At 39.5% G+C, this 23,498-nt stretch overlaps 1 protein-coding gene across 4 annotated transcripts; it reads right to left on the reverse strand.

Moving 5' to 3' along the window:
• Positions 1-199: 199 nt before the first annotated feature.
• LOC110574122 (influenza virus NS1A binding protein) lies at positions 200-23,270 on the reverse strand. 4 transcript variants are annotated; one of them, XM_021682789.2, is made up of 15 exons: positions 22,899-23,270; positions 15,911-16,138; positions 15,011-15,139; positions 14,630-14,799; positions 14,421-14,496; positions 12,680-12,853; positions 12,360-12,365; positions 10,786-10,893; positions 6,316-6,448; positions 5,862-6,086; positions 5,278-5,399; positions 5,056-5,182; positions 4,837-4,968; positions 4,517-4,690; positions 200-3,002 (listed from the first exon to the last, which is right to left on the reverse strand). In XM_021682789.2, the coding sequence occupies exons 3-15, from the start codon at positions 15,119-15,121 to the stop codon at positions 2,749-2,751; spliced, it is 1,812 nt and encodes a 603-aa protein (XP_021538464.1). In that variant the 5' UTR covers positions 15,122-15,139; positions 15,911-16,138; positions 22,899-23,270; the 3' UTR covers positions 200-2,748. The 4 variants fall into 4 exon arrangements, with proteins under 4 accessions (XP_021538464.1, XP_021538463.1, XP_021538465.1 ...); XM_021682788.2 differs by having other exon boundaries at positions 12,240-12,365; XM_021682790.2 differs by lacking the exon at positions 12,680-12,853 and having other exon boundaries at positions 12,240-12,365.
• Between the last annotated feature and the right edge of the window lie 228 nt (positions 23,271-23,498).

A 23,498-nucleotide genomic window follows, 5' to 3' on the forward strand; every position in this document is an offset into this window, starting at 1 on the left:
TATTCCTTGATTTTTAAAAAATGAATAAATGTGGCATGTAACACTGTTAAGTTTAAGGTGTATAGCTTACTTACTTTGATGCATTTATATATTGCAGCATGACTGCGATGGATTTATAGCATAACATTATTATCTATCTATATTCATCATACCGCACATTAGATCTCAGGTTTATTTATTACTCATTACAAGTCTGTACCCTTAAACACCACCACTCTTATCCAACACCCTGGTTAACCACCATTATATTACATACATTGGTGTTTCCTTGTTTTTCTTTTTTTTTTTCCACCCAGTTAATTCATCCAGTCATTCAATGAAAGACTCTTCAAATCCTTTTTTGGAACCAAGTAGGATACAAATAAAGGACTAACAGAGACAAAACTTTCTGTGATCTCATATTCTTCCAAAGGCAACTTTGAAGTTGCAGAAATATCCTCCAGGGACTCTTTCTTTTACCTACTTCAGTTTTAAGAATTCAAAGATCTGGAGAAACCATAGGGTGCACACCTAGAGTATTAAGGATCCTAGGACTGTATCAAACGCCCAGATCCAGTTTTTTCCCCTAAAATATAAGGAATTCTAAAACATGTTGAATGGGAAAGCATATATGACATACTAGAAGCCAAAAATCAAAACCCTACATTGAATGTCACAATGAAAGAAAATTCATGTGTGAGTATAACCAATTATTATTAATTCAAGCAGGTATTTTATAGTTTTGCTACTGTTTTAGGCATCTGTATGTTTTATGCATTATTACAATTGATCACAAGGGTGGTTATTACCAACGTTATTTCTAAACTACCCCCAAACCCACACTGGTGGTAAAAACATTTTTAATTATCTTGAAGCTATGCCACATTTTCTCCTTCCCTCAAGAAAAACGTGTACCTTCTAGATGGAGATAAATATAAACAACTGGTCAATAAGCACTGTTTTTTTTTCCCCCTTTATGGGAGCTTCTTCTTATATTCAAAACATACTTAAAAAACATACTTTTAACCACCAAAACTACCTGTTTGGCATCAATAATACAGAAAAACTCTGACCCAGAGTATTCACACCTATTATTTGCTTAATGCTACTTGGGAATTAGCAGGTTACTTAGAAATTGAGAAGTAATTTCAAATATTTTATTGCTGAATCCCCAACTAAAATTTTATTTCCTTGGGCTAAATAAGACATATACAGATCCATTTAAAAAAAATAGTCATCCTATTAGGCAAATTCAAATCTGCCAACCTAGTTTTAGTCCAGAACCAAATCAACAAATATAGTCAGCAACTACATAGCCACCAGGTGAGCTTTCTTGATGGTTTTTTGTGGAATGAGAGAAAGAAGGTGTCTATGTACCAGTGGAACAATTTTCTTCCTAATCCAAGTTAGCCACTGGTAGTCATCTTGTCCTAGTTGGCTCATTAGATTCCTGTGTGTTTGTCTTCTCTGAGAAAAAAATCTTACCATCAGTTCTTATTTCAGACGTGTCAGGTGACTATTTTCCCACAAATACTCATTATTACTGGGGGAAAAAAAAATTGTCCCCAAAGCTTTTAGTCATGAATGAGTACACAAACAACACTTGGATATTAATTCCATGGTGCAAGGATTTCCTGCAAGTACCTTTAATATGTTTGCATTGGCAGCAAGCATTAGGATGTGCTAATTTGGCACCATAAGTTATATGTGTAGCACAACACATTCGATAAAGTCACCCCAACCAGTATTTATCCATATGAAGAGAAAAACTGAACAAAAACATAGTTCTGATAAAGGCTGCATTCATACACCCAATACAGTTTAATTTTTTTTCACAATCGAGGGCGCTATTTAGGACTATTTTGTTAATGATAAATAAAGACAAGAATTATTTAGAAAATAAAGTACTTCACTGTTCTTTACTGTTATATATTAAGTGTCTTGCTTTATAAAATATACCCTCAGGAAGTCAAAATATTTGAAATCAGTGTTTCAAATAAAAATCGTAGCTATGTTACTGTTCAGCAACTCCATTCAAATAAACAATGGTACTGCATTCTCAAAAAAAAAAAAAGTAGCTGAGGCAAAAGCTTAGAAGTTTGCATTCTGGGCGTATAAAACACCTCACTCCGCATCCTTTAAGACTGCCACCCTGCTTCAGTAATTTGAATCTGCCATATCTTCAACAGGTAAAGCACTGTGCTGAGAATATAAAAAGTTATAAAAAGGCAATCATAAAAGATTAAATCTTGGTAGGCATGTCAGCTTTCTTTTAATAAAAACAAAAATAGTCATTGTTATCTAGTTAAATAAGTAAGTCTCTTTTGTATAGAGTGTTCCAGTTATTGAAAAAGGGCCCTTAAAAAACCCAACTGCCTAGATCTTAAACCCTACCCCCTCTTGCCCCATAATACATGTTTGAGGGAAGAGTCATTCAATGTGCAAATTGGCAAAAACAAATGTGGAGGAGAGGGGACTTCTTGAAATGACATGCCCGATCAAGTCTTGGTTTATTCTTTTACAATATCAACTTCCAAAAAGTAAAATAACCAAAGTAGTCCTAAAAATACACAAAACAGACCTTCATCTTTGCATTCCTTTCCCAATAAACACAAAAAGTATGTACAGCATGTTTAATATGCAATATGCAAAAGCTCTGTGTTGCTGTTAGCAACATCTATACCCACCCACCCTCCTTATTCACAAGTGTACCTCTACTAAACACAATTACATCACTAAGCCTGTTAGTTTGAAAGGGTCTTAAATTTGTTAAAACTGGAAAATCTTTGTATAGGGGCTCCACTCATTTGACTCAAGGTTATAGACTTCCACCGTATTCAGAAATTCATTGCCATCAAATCCTCCCACCGCATAAATGGTGGTCCCTACAGTTGCGATCCCAGCATTGCTCCTTGGTGAAGTCATGTTTCGCATCATCTTCCATTCATTTCTAGTTGGGTCATACATCTCCACACAACTGATGGCATGAGAACCATCGAAGCCCCCACCTACAAACAATTTTCCTAAAAGAGAAAGGAAAGGAGGTAAAGCTAGAGAGAGTAAGAGAAAAACTACTTAATCTGTTTTTTGCTAAAGTCAGTGGTTCTTAGTAGAAATGCCTGCTCATTCTATCAGAAAATACTCCTTAAATGCCTCACTAAGGTGGCAAGTGCTCTCTAGGAGCTATGGATACAAACAGAATAAAACTGATAAAAACCCATTCATACCTGGAACTCAGGCAATTTGAAAGGAGAGGGGTAGCATCTAACTGAAGTGTAATTCCCACAATTCTTTGTGGTAGCTACTATTACTGCCATTTCACAGATGAAATGAGGCCCAAAGAAGGTGGACAATTCACCTAAAAATGCAGCTAACTAGTGGCAAGCCAGAGTAGTTCTGTGCACTGGAAATTTTGTATTAGTCCTTCAAAAGAAGTTAAAGAAAAGCAGATTTCAGGTAACTGAACATTTTCTTGAGCTTTCCAACTATATAAAATTATTTTGGTACAAAAACTTCTTGGAAACAGACCAGGAGTCATCACTTGCTTTCAAATATATATGCAGAACAGTTAATAAGTTATTTTCAAACAGATAAAAGGTTAGCATTAAAAAAAAAATTCATGGGGCGCCTGGGTGGCTCAGTTGTTAGGTGTCTGCCTTCAGCTCGGGTCGTGGTCCCAGGGTCCTGGGATCGAGCCCCACATTGGGCTCCTTGCTCCGCGGGAAGCCTGCTTCTCCCTCTCCCACTCCCCCTGCTTGTGTTCCCTCTCTCGCTGTGTCTCTCTCTGTCAAATAAATAAATAAAATCTTAAAAAAAAAAAAATTCACTATTTCCTTATCTGTCACAACCTGTCTGCATCTATATATTTAGAGAAGAACGGACAAGGCTTGGGGGTGGGGCTGCAGGCTACAGGCCAGTAGGCTACTTGCTGGCATGTCTACACATCTGTGCTTTCAGCAGTTGAGCCACAGCTTAACTAAGATTCTGCTTTATTCCCAAGACAATGTTAACTAAACTCATTATTATAATTACATAATTAAACATATAAATCAGTAAACTGGATGTGAAAAGAAAGCTGTGTCTATATAAAACCAAGTTTAATGCTTTTGGAAAGACTTTTTAAAATAGTCTTAAGTATTGCTTCCAATTAGGTATGGAGTAGATAATTAGAAAAGACTAGATCTAGATGATCTGCACTTACTTTTGCTTTTTGCAAATCAAATTCTTTGAATTCTTGCTCTAAAGGAACAAACTCCCAAGATGATACATTTTGCATATGGTTTATGGAAGGAAAAGACTTAGAACTTCATTTAGTGAACTCATCAAAAGACCAGTGTGTTGATATATTAAGTACTGAGTCTCTATTAGAAAAGACTTCTAAAAGACAAACCATCAATCCCTACTGCATCAGAAAAGATGGCTGCTTCTGAATTCTAATTATACAAGTATATAGTCTAAGTATCATTGACATTCTCTTGGAATTTTAGAAGAAACTCATCACTCCCTATTCCTCACTTTTCCAAATCCCAACACTCACCATCAAGAACAGCTACGCCAGCTCCTCGTCTAGCCACATTCATGGGAGCGATTAAAGTCCAGGTGTTATTTTCAGGATTGTAACGTTCTACCGTGTTCAGGCAATTCCAAGACTCTGCGCCTCCAATTATGTACAAATAACCACCAAGCTCACAGACTGCAGCCTGGTGTCTACCTATAAAATCAAGTCGAACCAAATTATTTTATCTCCCAAAACTCTTAAGTCGTATACTACATATACTGTTGATTCAGAAGTTAAAATACACACAGACACACACACACAAACCCCCAAAACAAAAAACATGACACAAAAAAACTTACGAATGTTAAGAGGAGCACAGCTTGTCCACGACTTTGTTACAGGATCAAATACATCACAGTTTTTCAGTCCTTTTTGACCATATGGATCAGAGCCACCAACGATGTATAATTTCCCATTCAGAGCGCATACTCCTATGTGAGTATAAAATAAGGTTATATCTTGATAATTTAATTATCATACTTAACTACTGATTTATCCCAGAAGAAAAGTAATTTTACCTGCATTACAACGGTTAGTTCTCAATTCTGGAACAGGAGTCCAGTCATCTATGCTTGGATCATACATCTCTCCACAACTCAGGTCATCTGAGTGGCCATTCGATCCCCCTACCACATAGAGTTGGCCCTATATCAAAAGTGAGAGATTAGAATTTCTGCCATTCTGAAGTATGAGAAACAGTTAAATATGGATTGCTTCTTCCTGCAACATAATGCGCTTACCATGAGTACAGCCATTTGAAATCGAGCCCTTGGTGTTCTCATGGGAGCAAGAAAGGACCAGTGATCTGTATGTGGATCATAGCATTCAACTGTTCGAAGACACTCCTCTCTGTTATAGCCACCTGGTAAAAGGAACATCAAGATTTACGTTTATTAAACTGGACCAGGCTTTCTGGTCCAGAATGATTTAAGTAATCTGCACAAGGAGAAAAGGAATTTTTATCCATAAACTTAGTAAGGCCCCACTAGTTGATGTTTTAACTAACTGCTTACAATAGCCAAACAACATTAGCAGTATGAGTAAATTGCTTAGTCTTGGCTTGAAAATAAGGACAGAATAATGCAGCTACGTTATAGTTTAAGAATTAGAAACAGACATTTACTTAAAGGTTAGGCAACACAATAGTATTTACTTTTTATTTCTTAGTTTTTTTAGAATGTGGTAAAGTAGAATGCCAAGGGAGAAGGCACATTAAACCCTGTCTTCCAAAGTTCACGTGTCACTAGCAAGCACAAACGTCCATTTGAGAGGCTTAGCCAGTTGAAAGTTTCCAGTAAGAAAACACTTATTGTTCTGTTCTCACCTGCTGCTATGAGCTTGCCGTTCATCTCTGCTGTCCCCAGACCAGATCGTGCATACTGCATGGGCGACATGGGCTTTTCTATTAGCTCATCTGGTTGCACCTCAAAGCTTAAACTTTTAATTAGTTTTGGAGTACTCGTTGGTGAGCTCTGTGGGCTGTTTCGCCCGTGAAGGAAAATTACACAGAATACACCATCCAGCACAGCCAGGCACAAGTAAGTGTTATCTGTAAGCACAAAAGTTCTATGTTTAAGATGCAATTATTATTACTTTTGGTTGCTGCGTGATCCTGAACTGGACTCCAGATTCCAGAGTGGAATGATCTGCTACTCTTTTCCAAATTAAGTTGCTTCTCAGTTTTTTCTCCACAAACCGTCACTTTCAAAGTTATTAAATGGTTCCACTCAACACTCCTTTAAAAATAAAAGACAATCTGACAAATGTAATACACTTACTTGAAGTCTTTTCCGAAGCAACGATTTTCCACTCATGCTTAGGGCTTTGTACTGTAGCATTTGGAGAAGAGAGACATCCAGTGGAACTGCTACTTATCATCGGCTTATGGCCATTCTCACGTGGTGGCTTTTTCTGCAAAATCAAAAGGCAGCTACAGAAACCTAGCCAAAGACCATACCTGGTGTACCTTTGTTCCTGAGCTATTCCACAACACTGAAAAAACAGTATCTTTCACCTATGTATGACGTTTATATCATAACTAAATTTAAAACAAACCAACTTTCCAATTGACACAAATTACTGGCATGCTTCCATCTCCACTTGTAAAGAAACAACTATACCTACACAAGTAGCCTGGTCAGGAAAAGCTCCATTTAAACAATTAAAAAAACATGTTGTAGATCAAATATCAGATACCTCGGGGGGGGAGGGGGGGAAGGACCCCCCCAAATCTACATAAGCTCACATACTCTTTATACTAAGTGTAGAATCATCTTCCAAAAGAGCTTATTAATTTAAAAGGGTGAATTATCTGAAATAATACATTTAACCCACTGTCCCCAAGAAATGGTCAAATGTAATTAAATCATATGTACTCTGATACCCTTCATACAATGCCAGCAAAGAGTGAGCAGACATTTATCCAATCCAGTCCCTCTGAGAAGTATTTTTCAGGACAAAAGTGGCAGTTAACAAGAAACACTGAAAGGTATATTTCTTTAGGACCACCTTATAGGTATTATAGAGTGCTTTTCTAGACAAATCAAACTACATCAAAACACAAAAAATAGTAACCAGAAATGGAACAGTAATACTAAAAGAACCAAACATTCACAGAAGTAGAATACACAGGACCACTAAAAGAGGGAGAAATGGGCAAAGCTATAAATTTTCAAATGATTGTTAAGAGAATTACATTGTGTTCTTGTGTATGAGTTCCCTTTGATGGTTTTCTTCCAATTACTTTAGCCCTTGACACTTCTAAAGGCTATGATCACATGGAATTAGAGGAGTCAAAGACACCCTAAGAGGAACTACCAAATGAACAGGTACCATGCTGAGTCCCTAACCAAGTCTGCTTATCCACTTATTTCAGTCCCCAGGGCCAGAGACACATGGGTAGATAAGATTTATAGTAGAAATTTGTCTCTTGTGGCAACAAAAAGCCACGTAACAACTCTTAGAGGAGAAGATGTTGGTAGCTACTTGAAGCTGTGAAAAGTCTGGTCTGTGCCATTCAACAAGCGTGGTTACAGCATATGAGGCTATTTTGAGAAGAGGCAGAGAATGCACCATGTTAATGGTTACCATTAAATTCTACTTAGACATTTGTTATATACCTAGGTATTACTAGGCACTTTATTCACAACATCTCTTTTAATCCAGTAAGGGTAGTACTGCCCTTTTATCCATTTTATAGGTAACAGTACTCAGAGAAGATAATTCATTGCCTAATGCAATACAACTAAAAGAAAGATTAGAAGTTCTGAGTATAAAGCCACTCTTTTTGTACTATGACAGACTTGTGTCCTCTGCTACTAGAAATTACAAGTTACATAAAACGCCATCCCAACCTGTGGGAAGAAGGGATCCAAAGTATCACAAGTTGATGATGCTTACATTAAGAGCTTTTATCACAGTAAGAAAACTGTTCTAACATATGGACTATAATTGAGAAAAAAAAAAAAATCAACGTGAAAGAGAAAAGCATGGTAACAACGAAGACTATTTGGGGTTTTTTTTTTTAACAAGTCGTACAGAAGTGCTGGTTAACTCCTTTATACTCCTTCTGGAACATTTCAAACAATCCTTTCCTCTCCTTTATCTTCAAACTTTCCTGTATCAACTCCTCCCACCCAGCCACCCACTGGCTCCACTTTCTTTGCCTCTGGCTTACCAGGGGGTAATCTCTGGTGGCTGCTTCTTTTTCAACCACTATTACTTCTCACGCTAAGGGATTCTTGACCTTAATACTCTTTGGAACTTACACCCACTAAAGGTTACCAAGGGGCCTCCCAAAACTAATGCAGAAGACATGGTATCTGTAACCTTCTTTTACATGACCTCCCGAAGAATGATTTGACACAGTTAACAATTTATTGTCCTCCTTCAAACTTTCTCTACCGATGTTAGCTAGCTTTTTAACATATTTTGATTCTAATTTCTTCCTTCCTTTCTAATGGCTTCTTCTCAAACTCTTTTCCTATTCCTCAAGCCTAATGTGTCCCCTCATCCTGTTTTACTTCATGATTTTTATCCAGGGAACCACCTTCTAATGAGTCACATGTCAGAATCCCATTTTCTCAAATTCTTCCTTTTTCCTTAACTTTCTTACTCTAAATGATTACTAAGAACTCACTCAACCTTTGAAACTATAAATGTCTAGAGTCCACTCTTCCTCCTTCAGGCCCTTGGATCAAGTCGTCATTTTTTTTAACGACTACTTATAAAAGTCTGTAAATTGGTCCCACAAACTTTAATCTACCTTCTATACTTGGGTCATAAAAATTGAAGGGTTTAATGCAATCACTTACTAGAATAAGAAAAACAAAAGGAAACAAACCACAGATCAGTTGGAGTCCCATGACCTAGAGACTGCCCATATGATAGTTAACCACTTGTCTTCAATGTGACTAATGTGTGGATTTTTGCTGTACAGAAATACAGTAATTTAACCAATCCCCCTATTGTTGGGACTATTGCCCAGTTTTACACTATTACTAAAGTTGTGAAATATCTCTCTTCATATCACTCTCCTCCCTGGTCTAAAAATCTTTGAAAGTTCCCCACTACCTGTAGGATCAAATGTAAGCCCCCATCAGGTGGCATTTCCCTATTTTCTCAATCTTGTGACCAGCCATTCTAAGCCTATCATCCTTGCACAGGTATTGTTTGCTGACACACTTCCCTCTGCTATGCAAACTCGTCTCAATCCTAGGACTGCTCAAATGTTGCCTCCATTTCCCTAGTTTCTCTCCTGTTCCACCATGCCCTCCCCTTTATGCCTTTTGCAGATACCTTTTTTTTTTTTAAAGATTTTATTTATTTATTTGAGAGAGAGAATGAGAGAGAGAGAGAGAGAGCGCATGAGAGGGGGGAGGGTCAGAGAGAGAAGCAGACTCCCTGCTGAGCAGGGAGCCCGACGTGGGACTCGATCCCGGGACTCCAGGATCATGACCTGAGCCGAAGGCAGTCGCTTAACCAACTGAGCCACCCAGGCGCCCGCAGATACCTCTTGTAAGACTGTACCACTGCAATCTACGGCTGTAAGGTCCTGCACGCAGAAACTGTCCCTCACACACCTAACATCACGGCCTGCCACTTATTGGGCCCTCAAACTTCGCTTGTTTAAAGAGTAACTTTTAAAAAAAATGTTAACATTGGGGCGCCTGGGTGGCTCAGTCGTTAAGCGTCTGCCTTCGGCTCAGGTCATGATCTCAGGATCCTGGAATTGAGCCCCGCATCGGGCTCCCTGCTCAGCAGGAAGCCTGCTTCTCCCTCTCCCACTCCCCCGCTTGTGTTCCCTCTATCGCTGTCTCTCTCTGTCAAATAAATAAAATCTTTAAAAAAAATAAAAATAAAAAAAATGTTAACATCTTTAGAGTTATGAGGAAAAATATTCTAAATGTTCAAAATGCACAACTATGAACAAAGTTCTCAACTCAAACCCTGACACTTTTTGCGAAAGTAAAGATCTTTGGCCACTACTGCCACAGAATACCTGAGAACTTCACCAATCAGGTTTATCATTTACTTTCTATTAAAGAAAACCATCCCTTAAAACTGGGTTAACTCAGCCTACTCTATAGTTTATCCCTCACAAATACAACGTTGAGCTGAAGCCCAAACAAAAAGAATGCATACTATATGACCACTTATGTTCACTTCAAACACAGGCAAACTAGTCTATTGTTTCAGAAGTTAGAATAATGGTTTCCCCTGGGGGATTGTGTAGGGAGGTGACTGGGAAGGGGCAAAGAAAGGCTTCCAGGATGGTAGAAATCTCTTCTTGACTCAAGTAGTGTTTAAATTAGTGGGTTCACTATTTGACACTTATGATTTGTATACTTTTCTCTCAATTATTTGTCCCTAGACTAAAAAAGTTTATACCTGAGATTAAAAAAAATAATAAAAAATAGGGTCTAACAACACTCTTCCTGTTGCAAAGTAATTTTTTGTAATCTAACCCAAAAAAATCAATTTCTACTTTGCTTCATCTTACTGGCCTTTCTACCTGTAAATCCTATTTCATTGAGAAAAAAAATCTAAATGTGTTGAATTCATTTCTTTTTATGTGGCAAAAACAGTAACTGTTAAGAAAGATAGGCTTGTTTTGTCCCAAAAATGTTTCTGTTCAGTTATACCAATGAAATTCTTCCACTTTCCTTTATTAAAGGAAAATTTCAGTATGCTATAAAATGCTCTAATCCCATTTTAACCTGCGGTTACCTCAGATGTGCAATGTGTACCTGCACAAACTGAATGTGGTCATCATCACTGCCAAACACCTCAGCCTGTCCATCTAGTAGGTTCCCATCAAGCAGCTTGTGATCAGCTGAGTAGTACAAGGTTTGAACCTGCAAAACAGCAACAGAACACCCATGTGGCTACCGTCTCCATGGCTACTCCACTAGTATGCAGATCACACAAACGCCTCAAGGTAACCTCCAGTGTGCTTCTTGAACTTCTTGACATCTTGCTCTGGCAGGATCCCGAAGTAAAGAAAATACAGGTCATGGTTGTAAAAATTTAAAAAACAAAAATCAAATACAGAATCTTCTAATACTGGCCGAAGAGTCCTTGGCTTGATTGGCTTGAAAGAAATCTTCATTTTCTCATAGCTTCTATTATATGGCATTAAGAAAAAAAGCACTAGTACAATATATAGAGGCTCTTAAAGAATATACATATTTACAATAAAATGTGGAGTATGGCTTACACCTTTGAAGTGGTCTGATTTGCATTAACATATTTCTGTCCTGTAGGCAATGCCAAGAAAAACAGATAAAAAGCAAATGCAAAACGCAAACAAGCTGTAGAGATACCTCCCTTAGCAGATGCAAACACATGGTTAATGCACCTGATTTTCAAGTGGGAAATGATATAAAACTTAGGGAGCACCTGTTGGCCTTCCTAGAATATGATAACAGTTATGTTTCAAGGCCTAACAGATCTGGTAAGCCTTTAGTGAGTGTGAAAGGCTCAAGTGGAATGACAGATGCAGGGTCACTCTACTGCTCCATCTGCATACGTTTTAATTCCCACCATTTCTCCATCAAATTTTTCTTGTGTGTTTTTAAAAAGTAGCCCAAGGTAAGTGAGTGACTATATGTATGAACAACACCATTGAAAAACACAAAGCTTTAAAGAGAGAATCCTGTAAAGGAGTAAACACCATTAAATCATCATCGCTCTCTGCCCACAGCGGATTTTTCTTAGGAGAACTGGGGCAGGACTGCTGCTTCTTTACGTGTCAATACACTTGAGGTTTCTTCTTGTTTCTTCAGTCTTGGGTATCCTAGTTTTGTTAATAAACCTATGGGGAGATAAATCAATGGGGAGGAACAACCATTAGAAGCTTTTACCTACTTTCAAATTTAAAGCAAAAACCTGTGAAGAAAAACTTAGAATCTACAGAAAATTTCAGTACCACCTCCCATTTCTAAAGCAAATTACATGCTACTTTAAAGGAAGTTAACAGCACATAATAAGCGAAGAAATAAAAAAAGAAAAGCAGAAGACCAAACTGAACGGTTCATTCAGCTCACCTGGACACCCCCCCTGTTTCTCAGCTTAGGGGTACCTATAGCAAAATTTAAATTCTTTAGGGTCATGGTTATAAAATAAAAGTGAGAGGGAATCCTTCATGTTATAGCAAAATAAATTTTAAGAATTGTTGAATCCCATTTACTTTAAAACTAACCTCTTCCATCAGCTCTTCCAGACTGTCTCCATTCTCCCAGATGCTACGCTGCACCCAGTTGATTACCTTTGTATACAATTTGCCATTGCTGGGCAAGCAAACATTATCTTCAAGCATTACCTCCAACTAGAGTTAGGAAAAAACAGTGACACATAGATCAGTGTTGAGTCTCTAATCCTCAGCTAAATGCTCAATTTCATAATAAAACGGTCATAGATGCCCAATCACATTCCATATATTTACTCTAATTTATAAGAAAATCAGTAGCCAAAAAATACACAAACGGGTAGGCAGAAAATTGTTACACTGCTAAAAATAACAGTATCATTTCGATGTACTGTCTTTTTCCCAACCATTACTTACATGCTTGAAACATGGGACAAAGATTCCGTGCCTGGAACTAAGTAGTATATATCTCTTGATAGATTTTTACTCCTTACCTTTAGCCGTGGAAGTTTAAGAAACTCTTCCTCTTCTGAAATTTGTAACAAATGCTCCTGAATATAAGCATCAACCTTATTCAACAAACGGGAGTCTCCCATACAACTTGCAAAATTTCGGTAAGAGATGCAGCTGGTAACATCCATTCTAGATAGTAAATAATCACCACAAACCTTGGAAAAGAAATACATAAGCACCAACACTTACATATATTTTATTTAACAAATATTTAATACTCAATGCGTAAGCATTATGTGAAGATATAAAGATGAATCAAAAATCACTGCCTTAATCAAACAACAATGGGAAGAACATACATATACAAACAAACATCGAAGAATGCCATTCAAATGTCTAAGTTGTTTAAGGAAAGATGCAACAAACTGAAATGCTGTGATAATGCATATGAAATGTTCAAATAAGTATTTCCAACTAGAATAATTAGGTAAGACTTCATCGTGAAGGCAGTATCTGAACTGGGATCTACACGGGAGATGATGCTGAATGCAGAATAGAGGAAGCAGGGAAGAAAGATGTTGCGAACAATTTAGTTTGGCTGGAGCAAAGACAAGACAGGTAGGAAATAATTTTGGAAAAAGAGCAACATTAGGGAAAACCTACACTGCAAACTTGAGGAATATGTGCTACAAATCATAGAAGGATGCAGAGACGTGACATTATAGGAGGGGCCAGGAAACGTCCTCTTAAGGCTAAATAGTATTTTAGGCTTTTGGACCATACTGTCTTTGTCGCAACTACTCCACTCCATCACAACAGGTGGAAAGCAGCCAGAGACCTTATGTAAATGAAAGCTGTGTTCCAATAAAACTTTATAACAGGCAGCTGGCTTACAGTTTACTGACCCCCAAATTAGAGAATTAAATGTTTTTTGTTTTAAAGATTTTATTTATTTATTAGAGAGTGAGCATGCAAGCGCACAAGTGGAGAGTGGCGGAGGGAGAGGGAGAAGCAGGCTCCCCACTGGGCAAGGAGCCTGATGCGGGGCTTGATCCCAGGACCCTGGGATCATGACCTGAGCCGAAGGCAGACGCTTAACCAACTGAGCCACCCAGGCACCCCAAAAATTAAATGCCTTTTATTCTATGAATTATTAAGCAGCTCTCACTGGCGTTAAGGTCTAGGAGAACTTCTTTTTTTTTTTTAAGATTTTATTTATTTATTTGACAGAGAGATAGAGAGAGAGCACAGATAAGTCAGAGTGGCAGGCAGAGGGAGAGGGAGAAGCAGGCTCTCCGCTGAGCAGTGAGCCCGATGCGGGGCTCGATCCCAGGGTCCTGGGATCACGACCTGAGCTGAAGGCAGACGCCCAACTGACTGAGCCACTCAGGCGCCCCTCTAGAAGACCTTTTAAAGAGGAACTCCAGAACGAAGAACAAATGAACTGAGAGAATATAAGTTATATGATTAACTCTTGAGAAAAACAGGAGTATTTTATTTTACATCCTGCTATCAGTGACTGATACAGCTACCCGACCGAGAAGACTACTGGAAGAGCATGGGTTTAGCTCAAATTATCTGAGTGAAATATGACTTTTCTCTATAACTATAGCTAAATGGTTAATAAATGGTTAAAATAACATTCAGTTCTCTAGGGGATGGGGCCATTTTCAAGTTCTTGAAACTAAAAAATGGCTTATGACAAATTATGCATTCTAATCATGTAAAAACAGACTTGCTAGTAATAGTCCTCCTTATATATGTTAACTTCTGGTACTCTACCTGCTTTACTCGGTCCATCTTCAGCTTTTTTGCCGCAGAATAAACATCTTTTACCAATTCTTTATCGGCTTTCAACCTTTTAAAAAAAAAGTTCTTTATCACTTAGGATACTAAGGCCTTAAAACACAAATACTTAACTGAAATAAATTTAGACAGACTTGGAATTTCCTGATGACATCCCCTAATTATACAATTTATAAAGTACTTACTGAGCAGTGTAGGCATAATTCAGTAAGACTTCAACAGCTTCTGGATTGAGATCATCAAATTTAACATGAGAAATTCCATGAGGATCACTATCACTATTAAAGATTTCAAATAAATAGGGACTGCAGCAAGCCAGGACTGCTCTGTGTGCTAACATCTCATGGCCACAGACCTGAAATTATGAGGAATTAAAATTAGAAGTACTGTGGACTATGTATAGCTAATTACCACACCGGATTCTTTAATATTTATAAGTAAATCATTGTTTTTTAAAGTTATTTCATGAAATGCCTACCATGAAAAAGAAAATAAGCAAATCTAAGAACTTACTGCTTTTAGTAATGAAATATCAATTCTGTAGGTTTCCAATAAGTTTTAAATACCTGAAGTCGAACATCACAGAACTGGCCACTTTTCCTCAGGGCATTTAATTTGGCAACAGAAGACTCAATAAAATTTTCGTCTTCAAACATTAAATATCCATTGGGAATCATTTTTCCTTATAAATTTGGCTAAAGGGCAGAAAGAAAGCGGTGTTATTTTACTTGTGAATGAGGATTTTTATAATTATACCTTAAAGAGTAATACGGTATCTTTATTTTCAAATTCCATCCTATCAACACAAAAATGTTATTACACAAAAAACATTGCTGAAACACTGGCACTGAATGTCCAAGTCTTTGTACCCCTGTACTTTGGTCCTAAGTCTTTGAGGATTCATACAGCGGTGAGTATCTCAACGCTTTTGGTCTAGGTTTCCATGCACATTCATTGCGAAGGGTAAGAAATGTCAACCCAGCCCTGCACAAACCCAAACAAGGAGCAATCTAAGAACCCTGGAAGGATGTAAAGTGGTCATCACTTATAGGCTTCCATCTTCTGGGCTGCTGTCATTGCTTTACTCCCAAAGCAAAGATATACAAGACAAATGTAAATTCTGTTCCCTTTGCAAGGTTCAGATATTAGAAATCACTTATCTCCTAAGAATACATGCTAGAAATTTAATGTTCTTTAAAAAAAAGCTCCATTTCACCTTTACTTGTGAACAACTGACTAATGGCTATACAAAATCTATCATTAAAAAGCAGCAATAGGAGATTTCAGTTTGAGCTGATTAAATTCAAAACAGTTTATAGAAAGAAAAAATAGAAAAATGTTTTTTTCTACAAATGATTACTGACTTTCCCTTTAAGAAAATTATGAAAGGCTGTTAGTAGACTGGACACAGTCTTCAGAAGAACAATGTGTCTTAATGTTGCACTGAGCCCTGAATATTCACTTACCTACTGAACTGGTGAGAAATGGATTTCTGGGACGTCTTAGATAATCCAAGGACAAAGGAGTGTTAAAACTCAGCACTTCCTCAAGGTATGAAGACAGGTGGTTGAAGTGAAGGCAGAGGTGTCTTAAGCTCTAATGGTGATTCCAAAACTATCAGGCTTGAAATGATGTAATCAAGTCCTTAAAAGCTATAGACACGAATTTCTTCTGTGATAATCATGCATCATAATCTGTAATAATGACAAATTTTAGATACTCAGAATGATCAAAGACTGTCATTGATCTAAGTGCATTAGATCAAAGTCCTTATCTTGAAGACATCTTATTGTCAATGACAGAAGTACAGAAAATAACACAAATGCAATTATACATAAACATTTTTCATTTGACCTACAACTATTCAGGTGATTAAAACAAACAAACAAACAAACACTTTCCCTGGAAGACAGGAGCTAATAACGTGTATCATTTGAGTGAGATATACAAGCACAAGATTAGAGAACAAATACAAATATTGGTTAACTCTAATATTCTTTACTATTAGGTTACAACTAACATACAAACATAGGATCTGTCCATTTTCACCAGCCAGCAAGCAACCTTTGGGCATTATTCCCAGACATGTATACAATGTTATAGTCAAACCGGACACACTGTTCCCCAAAATGTGGTCTGCTCTTCCTAGCCTCTATACCTTTGTTCAAGTTCTTCTCTCTTCTTGGAATACCCTTAATGCAACCTCTGCCAGATGAAATCTTACCTCCATAGAGCCCCTGCCAAATCCCCCCAGTTGAGAGAAGTTTCTCCCTATCTTCCACATACTGAACACTCTCTGAAAGCCATGTGTAATCTTCCAGCTGGTCTGTTGAGTTGGGCTTCTGTGGACCTCCTTATCTTCCTTGATTCAAGGCCCTGTAAGGCAGAGCCTCTGTCTTGTTCATCTTTGTATCCATCCCATCTCCCCACTACCAAAACAACTAGCCTAGAAACTTAAATACAAAGATGAGTACTAAGAAGTGAACTAAATAAACAAAAAGGGAAAATACTGATGCCTGTTCTTTGTATGGTCCTTTTGCTTATATACAGTAATAAACTACTAACGGAATAATTCTAGTTCAGACCACATCTTCAAAGTAATCATATTCAGTCCTCCTACCTCCATTTCCCCCCTTCATTTTCACGTGTCATCAACTCCAAGTGTCAAATTCAGATGGTACTTATTTTTTAATCACCTGAACTGCTATGACACCACTGTCATTATAATTCAGGAAACGAGAACTAAATAAATTATTTGAAAGATGTACACACTTTAAAAAATGGACATCTTAAAATTACCTGGATTTTCCTGATACATCAATCAAACCCAGAATTCTAACAATTACGTTCAGGTGAATGAATAATGACTTAACCCAGAACCCACTGAAGGCTGGTCCAGCTCCAACTGAACAAACTGTTAAGTTCAACACATGCACAATCTGTAATGGAGCTGGATCCCACATGCCCTAACTGGTTTCTCTATAATTTAAATTCTATTCTATTTCAAGGACATCCTGAGTAATTGTGACTCAGGTTGGGGGTGTGGTCAATGCTTACCCTGCAACAAAACTGTATCATACTATTATGTAATACTGATTTCCTCTGCTCTAGAGTTGCATCTAGACCAGTTAGTCCAGCCTTTAAGAAATAAGTTCTGAGGCGCCTGGGTGGCTCAGTCGTCTGGCATCTGCCTTCGGCTCAGGTCCTGATCCCAGGGTCCTGGGATACAGCCCCACATCCGGCTCCCTGCTCAGCGGGGGGCCTGCTTCTCCCTCTCCCACTCCCCCTGCTTGTGTTCCCTCTCTCACTGTGTCTCTCTGTCAAATAAATAAATAAATCTTTAAAAAAAACTAAGTTCTAACAAATGATTTCCAAATACCACACAATTCTATGTACACAGAGAGAACACACCATCCTAAGAAAACCTTCAGACATTTTCAGCCAAGACCCAGCTCAAATTAAGAAAATCTTTGTATATATGATACATACTTGGGTGGCCAATCCACAGACATAGTTGGTAACTCCTCACTTCAGTTTCATAAGCTGCTCTTAAAAGGGTGAAGAGGGGAGGGAGAATCCCTCCATGCAAATTAGATTGATATAATTAAAATGTGCTTTTTGAAAAACCATACCAGTTTTAATTATTATTCATTGTTTCTCTGTAAACTAGTCTTGATCTAACCAAAAGTAAAAATGACATCTATTTATATTTGATAAATTGGAAGTTCTACTTAAAATTTTTTTTGGGGGGGAGATGGTTAAAATCACTTCAGTCCTTTGGAAGAAAAACTGAAAAATTTCTGGAGCAACTCTAGGTATACAAATTTGTACAATATTATTAGTTTTGCAATAAAATGAGTTCTTCTATATTTAGACCTTGAAGATTTTTCTAGTACCTCAAGGTCTTAATATGAATCTCATCTCTTCAATGATCAGTACAACCCTACTTGATTTTAAGAGCTAGCCCAAGTCCACTTGACATTTAAGTTAATGCAACAAACTTACTTTACTCAATTACTGTCCTCATATTCTGTAGGTCCCTACTCTCAACTCCCCCCCCCCCAAGTTGGAGGAGGTTATATCAACTCCTGCCTGCATAACCAAGTCTTTGAAAGTTCACAGTCACTTTCACTCAAGTAAGCATTGGGCAAATTGAGTTTCAAATGATTCTAAAAATTTGTAGATCTTAGTTTGGTCTGTGAAGCTCAAACTCAGTAACTGGTGGAACAAAAATGTGGGCAGAATTTTTTTTCCTTGAAAAGCCAAACCAAAAGCCCCAACAACCTAGAGTTATACAAAAGTGTAAAACTTAAAATTTTCTTTGGTATTTAAAGAACACGAAAACACTAATCCAAAGGGATATATGCACCCCTATGTTTACTGCAGCATTATTTACAAGAGTCAAACCATGGAAGCAGCACAAGTATCCATCCATAGATGAATGGATAAAGAAGATGTGGCATGTACACACACACACACACACACACACACACACACACAAAGGGATATTACTCAGCCATAAAAAAGAATGAAATCCTGCCATTTGCAACAACATGGATGGATCTAGAGAGTATAATGCTAAGCAGAATATACCAGAGAAAGACAAATACCACATGATTTCACTCATATGTGAAATTTAAGAAACAAATGAACAAAAGAAAAAAGAGACAAACCAAAAAACAGACTCTTAACCATAGAGAACAAAGAGATGGTTACTAGAGGGGAAGTGGGTAGAGGAATGAGTGAACTAGGTGGAGGGGATTAAAAGTACACTTGTCTTAATGAGCACTGAGTAATATATGGAACTGTCAAATCACGATATTGTACACCTGAAACTAATACAGTGCTGTATGTTAACTACACAGGAATTAAAATCTAAAAAAAATTTTCTTTGCTATTTAAAATATACATTTGACTAATTCACTTTAAAAATTAAAACTGGGGGGCGCCTGGGTGGCTCAGTTGGTTAAGCAACTGCCTTCGGCTCAGGTCATGATCCTGGAGTCCCTGGATCGAGTCCCGCATCGGGCTCCCTGCTCGGCGGGGAGCCTGCTTCTGCCTCTGACCCTCCCCCCTCTCATGTGCTCTCTCTCTCTCATCCTCTCTGTCTCAAATAAATAAATAAAATCTTTAAAAAAAAAAAATTGAAACTGGGGTCAAATACAATATATTCTGGTAAATACACTTCAGTTCCTTAGTATTGCCAGTGCAAGAAAATGGAGACAGAAGACTCATAAATGAGTAATTAAACTGCTTTAGTAACACCCAGAAGTTCACACGTTATGTTACCACAGGCCCCAAAAAGATTAGCTTAACTGAAATACAATTCAACAGGTCTTATCCAAGAGTTGTAAAAAAAAAAAAAAAGGTAGGCACAATATGGCCTCCCCTCCAAATTCTTCTCGGGCCTTCAGTAAGTGCAAGATAAAATGTTATCATCAAACTTTCAAAGCATCCTTAAAACCTCAAGGCAAATTACAAATATTATTTAAGTTTCAAGGCAATCTTTTGAGGGCAGCCAACTCACAAAATAGGAATGAACTCTATTTTTAAAGGACAGGTTTTATAATTATACAAAGGAAATCAATCTCTGTAAAACCAGAAGTTATACATTCCCAACGTCACCTTTCAAACTACCATCTCAAAACTCACCAAACTCATTCACTTCCTCCATCCTCATTGTTCTGAAATTCTTATGTTCCCATTTATGGCACCAAACATATGGCAGGCACAATTTGGAATGGGATGCTCCTAATACCAATGGAGTTAACTCCAATCCCCCAGCCCTGAAAACTTCACAGACCAACCAGAAAGACAGATAAATCAAGCAGTGAAAATAGTTCAAACAAAAGAGGAAAGGGGTATGACAGCATACATATTCCAGAAACTGCAGCTATTTCTGTTTCAATGCATTATAGTCTGCAGGATGCATATGGTAAATAGTGGGAGAGGAAGTAAGAAAGATCAATGTTAAGGTTTAAACAATGCTGGAGAGCAGAAAAGGATTATTAGCAAGAACACTCTAGCAGAACTGTGGGGAATGGTCTGGAGGAATAAATAAAATATGGAAGCAGAAACATTAAGATATTATATATACCCTTGCTTATCCTATACTTTAGCTTGGATATGTGTGGCATCATTATCAAAATCAGTATCAAAATTAGAATTCCAAAAAGCTTAACAGTTATTTTGAGTTTGCTGCATGCTCAAAGTTAGTAAAGAAGGAAAAGAGGAATTTGCTTTGGGACATTATAATGCGGAGGTACCTGCTGGGTATTCAGGTTGATACCAGAAGTGCTGGAATACTGATCTGACAAAAAAAAAAAAAAAAAGAATACTGATCTGATAGGTAGGAAAATACTGATAGGTTTAGAAATCACAAGGGGTAATTCAAGTTTACAAGTGAAGATAAGCATGTATTTTCTGTGCTTCTAACAAAAGCCCAGAGATCACCCCCTTGTTCATAATTCCTCCATTTACACTCTCTAAAGATAGGAGGATCTCCGACCTTTTAGAATTCCTTCATTGAGATCTTTGACTATAAAATCATATTGTTGAAAAGTCAATGAAATGATTTTCAGGAGTACTTTATCTTAGTATCAGCGATTAAGACATTTCCCTAATGAGAAAACATTTTACATTAAAAAACATTTGCAAAACTACATTCAATTGCCATCTAAAATATACCTCAACCACGAAAAAGCCCCCACTCCAAAGTAAGTAGCCCAAAAGATACCAATTTAAAACTAAAACCAAAACCTGGGATCCTCTGGGTTTTTTTGGCGGGGTGGGTGTTTAGAAAAACGGTACAAATGAAGAGGTCAGTGGTTCTAGTCCGGTTTACCACCAACTACCAAATTATAGACATTTGATAAGCAGCCTGCCAGCTAGCATTAAATGATACTGTTGTTAATCCAATTTTATTTATTTTTTAAAGATTTTATTTATTTACTTGACAGAGAGAGACACAGCGAGAGAGGGAACACAAGCAGGGGGAGCGGGAGAGGGAGAAGCAGGCTTCCCGCTGAGCAGGGAGCCCGATGCGGGGCTCGATCCCAGGGCCCTGGGATCATGACCTGAGCCGAAGGCAGACGCTTAACGACTGAGCCACCCAGATGCCCGTTAATCCAATTTTAAATAGTGTTTGCCTTATCTCCAGATATACAACTGCTCTCCTCAGCATCTTTAAGATGGAAGTTTCAGCACGATTATGCCTAAAACTATTCATCAGTATTTTGTTATCCTTAAATCAAATGCCAGTGCTAGAATTACTAAACGAAAATATGGATTCTGGTAGTTTAGTCAATGCTGGACTTGTTCAACTGTTAAGAGTAGTACTAGGCTTCCAAAGTTGTTACTTATTACTAGACCGAAGATCACCACATAAAGTCCTTAAAGAACAGTTTGATACCAGGGTATTCTAATCGTCCATCACTGGTTAACAGACATTAGGAAACAAAACTGCGCCCTTGAAGCATATTTCTAGTTGCTATAAGTTTTGAAACGTCAGCTGTTTCAAACAATAGCTCTGTCTACTATGTATTGAGCAACAATCTATTTCTAAAATATTTGTGGTCCAAGTCTTCTTACATTCAACTCTCAATGCGGTATTGCCCGATACTTTGCTACCATCAAGAACTTACAACCAAACACCGTTTTGCAAGATGCGTTTAAGAATGGAAAAAGAGCAAACCTCTCCGCCGATTTCTTTTGTAAAAAGGAAAGTGGCGATCGCCCCAGAGTGACTGAGGAGCCCCGTAGCCCCAGGCCTTCCTCCCCGCGCTGCCGGGAGGGCGCCCACTCCCAAGGCTGGAAGGCAAGGGGCCCATCGCCCGCACACCCCCGGCTGGGATTGGCCCGCCACGCAGTCATTCAGAGCCGACACGTCAGGGCAGCTGCTCCCTCCCTCCTCCCGCCCCCTTCTCCCCGCGCTTGGCAAGAAAAGCGGGCAACGTGGAGCGGGAACAAAGGACCCCGCGGCCCTCGGCGATCCGGGACGCGGTGGCACCCCACTCCGGGCCCGGAGCACCGATGCAGCCTGGGGCCGGCTCCCCGCCCACACGCGCCGGGTCCTGGGAGGTCCCAGGGAGGAGAGTCTAGACCTCGGTTAGACCCAGACACTAGGAGTCGGTTCCTGACAGCGGGAAAGGAGATTCCCGCGTCCTCCTTCCGGCAGTCATCCTTGCCCCGTGGCGCCCTGACCCAGGCCCCCGAGGATCCCACGGGCAAAAACTCCCGCCCTACTTCCTCTGCCCCAGCTCTCTCTGAGGCGGCCGGCACCCGCCTCGGCCGCCAACGCGACGCGGCAACCATGGCAGCGCCAGGAGCGTCCTTCCCCGGGACCAGAACGCTGCTCCGCGCCTCGCACCGTCTCCCCAGCCGCCCGCACCATCCCTCTGCTCGGACTCCGGGCGCCCTCTCCCTCCTCCACCGTCTAGGTCCTGCGCGTATTACCTGGTTCATCTCTGAAGAGATGGAAAAACTCATGTCTGGAGCTTCGATGGGGAGCAGGAGGAAGCGGGCGGGAATCGGCCCAACGGAAACCGCCTCGAGGCCGCGGAGGGGGGGAGCGGTCGAGCGGGAAGACGAGCGGTCAGTCCGCGGAGGCTGCGAGGAGGGGGCCGCGCCACCGAGGGTTCGCGGGGACTCGCTCGCTCGCTAGCACTGCCGCGCCGAAGCAGCAGGCGGAGAAACTGTGCCGAGCAGCTCGGAGCTCCCGACCTCCACGCGCGTCCCGGAGACACTGCCGCCGCCGCCGCCGCCCGCTCGCGCCGCACCCCCTCGCACGTCACCACGTGCGCCGCCGCCGCCGCCGCCAGTGCCTCCCGGCAGCTTCCGGCCCGAATCCGTCGGCGAATCACAAGCGAGCACGAGAAAGCTCCCGCTCGCGGCCCCGCCCACCGCTCGCCCAGACTCTCCTTCACCCCCTTGGGTTCCTTCCTGCTCGGCTCAACTAGGTCAAGGCAAGGTGATCCCAGGGAGAGAGGCAGTGTTTAGGGCGCGCCTCCTTTTATTTATCGCGTTGTCGTCTCCTTCCCTAGCCTCGCACCCTCG

Source organism: Neomonachus schauinslandi, chromosome 6 (assembly GCF_002201575.2).
Source record: "Neomonachus schauinslandi chromosome 6, ASM220157v2, whole genome shotgun sequence".
Lineage (NCBI taxonomy): Eukaryota > Metazoa > Chordata > Mammalia > Carnivora > Phocidae > Neomonachus > Neomonachus schauinslandi.

Bases quoted from the DNA above. Each gene is read 5' to 3' on its own strand.
- LOC110574122 (XM_021682788.2), bottom strand. From the start codon at position 15,121: ATGATTCCCAATGGATATTTAATGTTTGAAGACGAAAATTTTATTGAG. The intron at 10,894-12,239 runs GTTAGTTTTAAA...GCTGTTTTGCAG, and splicing joins TGGAAGAGCTGATGGAAGAG to GTTCAAACCTTGTACTACTC. The intron at 4,691-4,836 runs GTAAGTTTTTTT...TTGATTTTATAG, and splicing joins CTGTGCTCCTCTTAACATTC to GTAGACACCAGGCTGCAGTC.